This window comes from Rhea pennata, chromosome 8 (assembly GCF_028389875.1).
Source record: "Rhea pennata isolate bPtePen1 chromosome 8, bPtePen1.pri, whole genome shotgun sequence".
NCBI lineage: Eukaryota > Metazoa > Chordata > Aves > Rheiformes > Rheidae > Rhea > Rhea pennata.
The window spans coordinates 25697073-25707852 of NC_084670.1; the positions used below are offsets into that span (position 1 = coordinate 25697073).

At 37.6% G+C, this 10780-nt stretch overlaps 1 protein-coding gene across 1 annotated transcript in view; it reads right to left on the minus strand.

Annotated features, from left to right (window-relative positions):
* The window catches only part of CRB1 (crumbs cell polarity complex component 1), an 83286-nt gene extending 72766 nt beyond the window's left edge, over window positions 1–10520 (minus strand). Inside the window, exons 1-2 of the mRNA XM_062581652.1 lie at window positions 10469–10520; window positions 2467–3051 (exon numbers count right to left, since the gene is read on the minus strand). Coding sequence (XP_062437636.1) covers window positions 2467–3051; window positions 10469–10520 — 637 coding nt within the window. The remainder of the gene's footprint in view (window positions 1–2466; window positions 3052–10468) is intronic.
* Window positions 10521–10780: the final 260 nt, after the last annotated feature.

Consider the following 10780-nt stretch of genomic DNA (forward strand, 5'->3'; position numbering starts at 1 on the left):
TGATTGCAGAGCACTTTGAGCGATGCTGCTTAATTTTTGGCGCAGCCAAAGAGTGCCAGTCTGGAAAACAGAAGAATTTTATGATGAAAGTGAAGTGACTACAGCAGAGTGAGTTTCCTCCAATAGCTTGTGTTGACCTAAGTCTTCATTTATTTTTGTTTGAGCTTTATTTTATCACATTTTCTTCTGCTTTGTCTCTAAGGTACACATTCTGTCTTCCAAACTGAGTTCTTACGCTATAGATCCAGTCCTGGACTCACTAACACTGCAGGTTTAACAAATACAGTTTCCTGACTACAACAGGAGGTCTGAGTTGAGTCTGATCATTTCAGAGTAACCATGCTGACTGTTAATAGTTTTTTCTTTCCTTCTGCTCTTTGGCTCTCCCATAGTTGCATAGTTTTCCCATTGCTTGTCCTAGGCTCAGACACCCACTGGCAGCAGCAGGATGGCAGGAAGGCCACAAGCTTCCCTCAAATAACATTCTCTTTGCTCATGAGGGATATTAACTGAGGGCTCGCTTCCAGCTGAATGCTATGTCAAGACACTGGAAAGCTGCTTTTTAACCTCTGTCTTCCCCTCCCTTGTGGGGCTTTTGGGATGGGATTTTAAACCATATGTCTTATATCTTACTCATATGCATCAGTTGAAACAGTAGGTGTTTTTTTCCAATATTTTTCTGCTATTTTTTATTTATATACATATTTTTTAACATGATGCCAATCTGTCACTAAAATGTCTTCTCTTTTCTCTTTTTAATGATTCAGTAATGCTATCACCATAGAGGGATGGTAATGTTATCTCTTGCAGTCCTGTCCCTGAAGAGAGTTTGGAAATCTGAGGGGAACTGTCTACTCCAGGAAAGGAAGTAGGCAAGAAATATCACATCTTAAAAATGGGACCATACAAAATGGAATTATCCAAAAATGGGCAGTTTAGAAACTTGATAATACTCTTCCTTCTTTTTAATTTGTATGACATCCTAGTTTCAATGAATACTGTTTCTGGAAAGGGCAGAGGAGAGGAGTTATGATTAGCCAAAAAGTTATATTTACATAGGTTAACCAGTGAGTTCAGAGTCTGTGTGGCCACTGTGCATGTGGAGAGATGGGTTTTGCAGATGTAGTGGCAAACTTCTCACTTCCATGTTTCTGTCTGGAAAGCTAAAAGCTTGGCTGTAATCTGTTTTTCTCCATCACCAGGATACATTTTTTCCTTAGTTCCTGATTGTTTCGCCCTATTCTGGTCTTGAAAATCAATCTTTCTGTGCTTTCATACTGTGCTCACTGTCTTTGTGTCTGAGTTTGTAGTTCCCACCGATACCAAGAATGAACTGAGAAGTTAATTTTATGGTACTATAAAAGTCCCCGACTTTGAACTAAAAACCTGGAGAATGAGAAAGGGGGTATGTGGGTAAACTCTTCTTGATTATATAAACTACTAACCACTATTCTAGACAAATGTCCATTCTCCCAGAATGTCCAGTTGTAACTCCCAATCTCGTATGAAATAGTCAGTACTCTATAGAGGAGGAAGAGGTGCTTTTCTAAGGTGTCTAGAACCTACTGAAATAGTCCTCCTTCTTTTTTCCCCAGAAAGTGTGTCTAAAAAAATTTTAGAAGCTTAGTCCATGTCAAAAAGAAGGAACGTTAACCTGTGGATTCAGTCAGAGTGTTGATCAAGGAACCATTTAGAAGAATAGTAAAAGGGGAAATCATGAGTTATATGCCTCAGTAGGTTATATAGCTTAAATATCAGCACAATGATACCAGAAAGGTGTATTCATTTTTAGAACTAATGTTGACGAAAAAGGATAGATTAACTTATTTTGCCTTAAGTTTCAGCAAAGTAGAAGAGGAAAGAGGTCTATTAGCTATAGTGGATAAAGGAAAGCTGATAGAAGAGGAAGAAAGTCTAAATCGGGTATTTTCAAAATCTCCAAACATGATACCTTTCCTCAAAAAAGTGGGGGGTTTTGCATGCGCTCTCTCTTTTTTTTTTTTTTTTTTTTTTCCTTTTTAAAGCAGGGTGGGTGGCTAAAGGAAAATGCTCCTGGAAAGCAAATGTAACAGTTTAAGAGCACGATTTGTTGTGTTTAGCAAATCAAGCAAGACTAAGTAGATCTAATCTTTAAAACACGGTCAAACATTTTGGTCCTCAGACAAAACCTACGTATAGCATTCTGATGGCATGTGTTTTCAGACTGTTTCTTTTAAGAGACAAGTTAACCTTGATCTTCACAGAACTTCTCTGTAGATTTGGGGAAATGTGAGATTTCTTTAATCCTTCTCTATCTAGCACCACTAGTTCAGTGATGCGATAACCCATAATGCATCACCCCCTGCCGCAGCCAATACAGTAATAAAAATATGACCAATTAAAAGGGAGGGGAAAATAAATCTTGGAACATTATGCGTGATTGTTCTCCACGATGGAAAGAAAAAGATGTTTTTTGATACTGCTTACCTGTGTACCCAAGTGGGCAGATGCAGTCATACCTTCCTATCTGATTTAGACATGTAGCCCCATTCAGGCATGGATCCGAAACACATTCATTCACTTCCAAGTCACAGTGTTTGCCTTGATATCCTGGTACACAGTAGCAGGAGTATTCATCAACTCCATCCCTGCACACTGCTCCGTTGTGGCATGGTTCAGAAATGCATTCATCAAAATCCATTTCACAGAGAATACCTGTGTAGCCTGCATGACAAAGGCAGGTAGGGCCAGCCAGGCCATCTTGGCAAGTGCCTCCATGTTCACAAGGGTTTGTGTCACACACACTGATGGCTATTTCACAGGTAGTTCCATTATACCCAGCAGGGCACTCGCAAGTAAAGCTGAAGTCTCCAGCAGAGCTTAAACAGGTAGCATTTTGAAGACACGGGTTTGAGGAGCAAGGATCATAGACTTTATTGCAGGGTTCCTCCATAGTGTCAGCTGATGTGTCTGCACAACGGCAGGTATTGTCTTTATCACCAGCAATGCATGTAGAGTTTTTTTGGCAAGAGTTTGAGAGGCACCTCGAATCATTTCTCATGCAAAGTGACTCTAGAAAGGAAAAACATGCAATGGATTAATAAATATAAAACAAAGAAACAAAAATAACACTATCAAAATATGAGTAGGTTGTGATTCTGGCCTCTTTGACAGCTGTGGTCTCTCAGAGTTGCAATTCATTGCTTAACACTAACAACAACACTGTCGCAGATATTTCTGATCAACAGAGACAACCAACAATATGGGATATATGTACATACTTTAAAGACAGTATCTTTTTATCAGAAAAAGGACCACTTCAGTTCAGGACCAGTTTGGATTCTGGTGTGGTAGAAGTTTTTATTGGAGTTCAACAAAACTGAATGACTCAGGTGCAGTTTGAACTCAAGTGATTCAATCCATTATGGCCTTGGATTTTATTTTTGACTTCCTGATTAGAACAGTAATTTGATGCCTGTATAGCACTTCTACTAGAAAGGATCCACCTGAGATACAAAATAGTTTCTTCTTTGCTCTCTGAGTGCCATCAGGCTATAAGCACACGGTGAACATGGTGTAAACATTTTCCCCTCGCACCTCCAGGAACTGAAGATAAAGGCAGCTTGCAGTTGACTTGCTGCTGACTGGCAGATTGTAACAATAGCTACTTCTCATTCCCCAGTCAAGGGGGGGGAGCAAGCTGCTACCAGCATTGTTCATAACCCACAATTGACCTAATACAGTTAAAGTAGTGAAACATATTCTTTCCAGTCAAAGAAAACAAGAATTTTGCCATGAATGTGTATGATTAATCATCTCTATAACATAAGAAATGTCAGCATTCAGCTGAAGTTATGAGTAGAGCACATGCAAGTATACATAAACTACTCCTAATCTAGTGTTAGGGATACCAAGCAATAGCAGTGAAGGTGACAAATACTGAGTATGTGAGGAAGATGAACTGATGTGGGCTGAATCCTGCTACCACAGCTACACTGCCAACAGTATCAAATGAGCTAGATTAAAGCTTGAATACATTTATATGTGCTGTAATCATGTCTCCCAGTTGCAACATAGATAGAGATGAAGAGTAGAATAGGGTCCTAGTGATCACTAAGACCATCTCCTCATAATGTCATGTTGCTTCTGTCATGATATGACATTTTATCAGTATGGGTCAGTGGAAATGGTGTTAATCATCAGTACACTTCCTGCAGCATTCAGCAATTTTGTCATCCAGACATAACCTGATTCAAGGCCGCTGGAGATGGTAAGATCCGAAGAGGTGATTGCAAACATGGTGTTTAGAGGCTAAACTTATGAATGCTTGGGAGGTGCCAGTGGAAGAAATCCTGAAGTTGCCTGCAAATAGTTTGCTAGTGAAATGAAACAATAGGAAATGAAATCGCATAGGCACTGATTGCGCATGAATGCAGAGAAGTAAAGGAAGTGGTTATTTACTGATATAAACCACCTAGAAGAGAGAGAGAATATAAATACTGATTTAAAGAGCCAAACACATGTATAGCATTTTAACTTGTACCAATCAGACTGGAAAATCAGATTTAAAGTACAGTATGTAGAGTTTTATCCAGTAAAAACTTTTCTTTTGCAATTTTCCCCATATTATAAGGAAATCCTCTACCCTATAGTGAATATATGAATACCACCACACTTCTCCAGCAATTATGCTGCGGTATTCCTCAAACCATACAGCAGTAAAACTGTAAACAAATATTCTGCATACCACTAGAGGGAAAAAATTTATGTTTGTTCCACAGGGGAAAAAATGCAGTCTGGCTGAGAGTCTACAAAATAAAGCAGAACATTTCTTCCAGAAAGAAGGTAATTACTCAGAAGGGAAAGATTCACGTGGGCTGGAGAATGAAAATTGTATTAATCTGTATGTGAGTCTTCAAAATGTCCTGTTTTCTTCTTTCAGTTTTTACATTTATTCTGGAGTCATATCTGGATATAAGAAGTATAGAATCACAGAATCACAGATTATCTCCAGAGGTCCCTTCTAACCTCAACCAATCTAGTCCGACCCCCCTGCTAAAGCAGGGTCACCTAGAGCATGTTAGACAGGGTTACATCCAGGTGGGTTTTGGATATCTCCAGAGAAGGAGACTCCACAACATCTCTGGGCAACCTGTTCCAGTATCGGTGTCTTAAATTAACTTGAAAAAGGATGGTGTATGCTTATAGAAATGTGGTGTTGTGGATGAGCTGAACTTCTCAGAAAAATTCAGACCAGTCTCTAATTTTTTCCTGTTCTTGGGACTAAGAGTCAAGATAGTGGACTCAGTAGAAAAGGAGATGGGCACTGAAAGTGAAGGAGTGTGCAGAGACGCTTATCAATAACAAGCTTGATCAATGCTGCTAACGTCCTGGGACAGAACCATGGCTGATTGGGAAACGGAAAAGCCCGAACTCATCAGCTGAGTATAATAAACATCAACTGAGAAATAGTCAGAGAGCACAAAATGAGCGATGAGGACATACTTTTCATAACATACATTTTAATATGTAATATAATTTAACTTTCTTCTAGTCCCAGGAAGGAGGGGTAGAGGAAAAAAACCTGAGAAGGTCTTATCAGCTTAGAAAAGACTTACACAGCTTACATAGATACAACACTATGGTAATGAATATGGAAATTGGAAAAGTGAGTTTTGCTTCCTTCTTGTAGCTTCTGACTTTAGAGGTACAAAATTACAGAATGGTTGAGGTTGGAAGGGACCTTTGGAGAGCATCTAGTCCAACTCCTCTGCTCAAACAGGGTCACCTAGAGAAGGTTGCCCGGGACAATCCAGATGGCAATAGTGCTTCTGAAAACAAAAAGCACCAATTTGAATGAACCTGGTAGTTATAAATGTGTATGTTCATTGAGTGAAGTACCTCATTAATTATTTGTTCAAACAAATTGAATGGAGATTGATGTAGTAGTACAGATGGCAACAGTAACATGACTTAAATCAACAATGATCTTAAGGATTACATAGAAATACTATTTCTTTGGTGCTTTTGGAGTTGCATGTATAGGGAAAAACTGAGAAATAGTTCTGTTTGACCTATTTTTAGTTGTTCTGATGTTCATATATATCCGAAATATGGAGAAGTACCTAGATGAAGATAGACCTCATTAAGAAAGAAAGCTAAGAATTGATTATCAGGTTGAGTGAGAGTTGGAGCTTTATATCCAGTTACCTAAAGCAAAAACAGGAAAAAAAATAGTACCTCTAATGTAGCTTACTCTTAAAACAATCTTCTCTCACCTGTCAACTTTCAGTTTTGCACTGAGAGCAAATATTGCATTCGTGTGCTACGTCATTTGTATATCACCCGGCTCACAGCACTTACTGAATGCAAAATTCAACATAACGGACTGGCTGTGGGTACAGACGACTTGCTCCACAGTCAGCAGTATCACAGACTTCTTGGCAAACTCATATGTATGTTCTAATACTCCATTTTACATATATGTGCATATTATCCATGTATTTAGTTTCTTCTCTTCACCCTGAATAATCAAAAGTTCACTGTAATCTATTTTATGTAATCTATTATGAAATCTACTACTTAGAATTAAAATGAGTTAGACTGAGTTCCTTAGGAAATTTTTCATCTTACAGTCTTCTTGGGATTGAGCAACTTTAAATAAGGAGCTTGCCTTTCACATTGCCTACCTACTTAAAATTCATTAAAATTGCACGTATAAAATCCATTTGAAGAAATTAGACTAGGATTAAGTTATGACTTTGTCTAACTGTTGTACTGCGTAAACTGCAAGAGGTCAGGTCAATCATTCAAGTATTTGTTGAATGGACCCATACGATATGAGAGGCCATTTAGTTAATTACTATTGCCCCTTCAGAGTTAATTTGCATGCAAGAACTCAATATGTTGTAATGACTGTGTATGAAAGAAATGTAAGAATTCTGTCTGTTTGCAGTTCTGAGAGCAACATACTAGCTTTGAGCACTGGTACTTTTAAAGTTTCAGCGTTCACTGAAGCATTAACAGTGGATGGAAATGAGAGAAGAGGAGAGGAAGCCCTTAAAGCATAATCAGTATTGAAGGCAACCAGTTTGCTCCCAAAGTAACATCACAATTGGGAAAATATGAAACAATAAGCATTTCCTGGATTTTTTAAAAACTAGTATCTTAACTTTTATTCCTCTGGCCTTTGTACAACAAATTTCTTATGCAGAAATTGCTGATGGACAATTCAATTCAAAACAATGTGTTTGTTCCAACAGCACCTGGAGGAAGTTTTTGTTGAGTTGTTTTAGAAGTTTACAGTAAAACACTAAGAGACTTCTGGAGTTTTATGTTCATTTCTCATGCACTGTGCCATTGGTTTTATTATTTGTGTAGTTCTTGAGAAACACAAGAATTCTGATGTTCTTGGTGGAAATTTAATTACTGTTGAGTTTTAGCTTGCTCATGATTTAAAGACTAAGATCAAGAGTTTTTGCTAGGGGAACCATACAGTAGTTTTGCCTCAGCAGCAAAGATGCCTCTCAAAGAGGTAATCATTAAAAAGAATGTAGTTATCAAGCTGTGGTTATCAAATGGTATGCATTTTACCAGGGCATTTCTATGAATTTATGACAGGATTCAAGGTCTTAAATGACATGTGCATGTCAAAAATCATTGGACTCTGGATTCACAATCAGAGCACCAATTTCCACCCTCTTGAAAAAAATTTCTGAAAAGGAAACCTTCCCTTTTGCACTTGAGTAAAGTGGAAGAAAGGGTTTGGAAACCTAAAGCTGTTCAGAACTACATGGAAATAGAACAACCAGAGGAAAAAGAATATAATGTGGAAGCTGAACACCCCTATGCTCCGAGATGTGATGTGGTAGAGTATAATGGTATCAGTCCAAGTTGATGATTAAGAATATTCTTTACTACAGATGAAGAAAGAGATGTAAGAAAATGAAATAAATATTTCAGTGTTGTCAGGAGCTCGACTTTCGGTAACATGCATAGCGATAACCTGAAAAGGCCTCATGTTCTAATTCAAATACACATAGGAGTCATTTTCATTCTTAACCAATCAAGATCACTTAAGCACTGATTTGTTCTGACAGAGATTCTTAAAATTTGTATTTAACATTAGAAACATTGAAACAGAATGCTGATCACTTTAGATTTACACTGACTGACACCTGAAGTAATTATCAGTCTCTTTATAAACATCAGTACATTAATCTAATTACTGGAGGAATTAGTGACAAGCATTTTACCCCATGGTTACATCCTTTTGATGAGCTGTTTGGCAGTATATTCAGAAGATGAAACTCATTAGATTCCCCTAGTTTTTTCTGCAAAATTCTTTGCAGTAAAGCTTGCCACCTACTGGAAAATCATCACTATTACTACAAGTATGTCAACAGTCTATAGAGATCTGGTACAAACTATTACTTTTAAGTAACATCCAGAAAGAGAGGGTTGGTTAGATAAGTTTGCTTAAGTGTATTGATGTTGTTTGTACATGAATAATATAGATTATATAACTAACCAGCAGTAAAAATGCATGATTTTGGTCTAGTAATGACTTCTTAGTGACCCAGAACCACTACAATGATGCAAAACAACATTGTTTATCATGTTAGAAGTGCGTGATTATGACAATGTGCATGACAATGACAATGAATGAAGGCAAAATTAATTTAGTGTGCCTTTTTTAATGTGCCTTTTTTCCGTGAAAATGACTTGAAACTTTACAGAAGTTCTCAACAGTAACAGCTTCATGGTCTTTTTACATAACCTGTAGAGATTTCTGACCCTTTAACAAAGGTGGTCTATTTTCTAGGGGAAAAAAATTGTTTCTACTAGAAGATAACTAACTTCTTGATAGTCATATAATCATCAATATTGATAAGTCTACTGTACTTTGGGAAAGGCTTCCCCCCTCCCCCAGCACAGAGCTATTATTTCACACCTTTTTTGAATTAAAACTAGGAAGCTACACCAGCTAACACAGGCAGCACAGGGCACAGTAAAATCTGACATTTTGTTCTTAACTCACACATTTTGGAATGGAATGTATAGCAGAAAACTAACCATGCCCTAGCTGGAGGGAAACTAAGGCAAGGTACCATCCTCTAACATCTACACCTTAAAGACACATATATTAAGTTACATGTCTACTGCTATGTCTCTAATCTTCCTTTCTCCTGCTGCAATGCATATGCTGGTCTAGAAGTTGAGAAATTAAACTTTAAAAATATTCCTAATGAAACAATGATCAAATCAGGAAATAGGGAAAAAACTGTTCTCTTTTTAAAAAAAATCAACCCAGAAAATATGTGCCTTTTTTTTAATGTGCTAAAATAACTGGTAATATTGACGTCTTGGTCACTGTCGGTCATTTTGACAGACAAAATTTCACTGGAATAAATGAGACAACAGTTGTTTCTCTTAGCACTATTATTTCACTCCATCTTCTGTTGACTCAGCAACAGCATGTAGTATTTGTTCACATGCTTACAGCAAAAGGTTTACCTTTGAACCAAATAATTTTCCTAGCAAAGTGATGGTGTAAGATATTCCCGAGGATTCAAATACCCCTATGTCTGCAGCTAGAAGTCAGAACCTTCAATGCTCGTGTTCATTTATTTATTTATAAAATTTGCCCCTGAGATGTTAAAACAAGTGTGAATCTGTGTCACTGAAATATCTGTGACTTTAGCAAGATCTTGAACTAATCAGCATTTATCTGGAAATATTTGAGTATTGCCCAAGGCATTTAGTGCTGCATTGAAGAATGGTTGGCTTTGGTATATCTAGGCATATCTCAGTTTATCTGCAGTGCGCCATGACACAGAAGATGCAGTTCATCACTATGACAATAACTTCCTTGCAAAGACAGCCTTAGAAAGTTGTGGGTGTGCATATATATTCAATCTTGAAATGCTATTTGATGTATCTTGAAATACCAAGGAAGAGATGAGCACAGCTGCATAATCTACAGTGACAGAAATTGGGATCAGATACCTTCACCATGCACTGAAAGGAAGAGATGCCATGTGTGGATCAGCATTTGGCAGACAGGAAAGAAAAGGACATAAGAACATGCCATTCAGGATTAAGCGAAAACAGGTAAGGGGCTACCTTAGCCCTCAGAACAGCTCTTCTATTCAGATTCTCTGTGAATAGATCCTTTCAGTTTTTCCATGTACCTCTGATTTCCAGACTGAAGACTCAAACTTCTTAAATCTTGAACTAATGTGACTTTATTCCTTCCCTGCCCACCTCTCAATCCGTTTGTGTGTTGCACTCTTCACCCTAATTTCACTCATTGCTTCTCTGCTTTTCCACATTGTTTCAATTAATTATGGTAATGAGCATTTTATAGTTACTGTGGTATCATTTCTCCTTTCCAAGCTTCGCCTAAAATGCAAGTTTCACTCCCTAAGACCTGAACTGCTCTATACATAGTTTGGAATTATTGCTTGATCTGCCTAATGTAACTCACTTGGGAAGGTATAAGCATAGTTCTGACAAACAAGCAAGCAAGCACTTGTCATTGCGGCTACACATCTTGCAGTCAAAAAGGGTTAATCATGAATCTTTTTACTTCAATCGTATGTCCAAAACATCCTCATGTTGCATGTTGTTATAGAAACCATTTTCAGAGTTTAAATCTTGAATCAAGATTATTGCCATAGTAACCACCACCACACATACACACGGCACCCACACGGGCACAAAAGAAAAAAAGGCAGTTACTCAAAATATTCTGCTTCTATTGGAAAAGCCAATTTTGTTCTCAAATACATTTGTATCA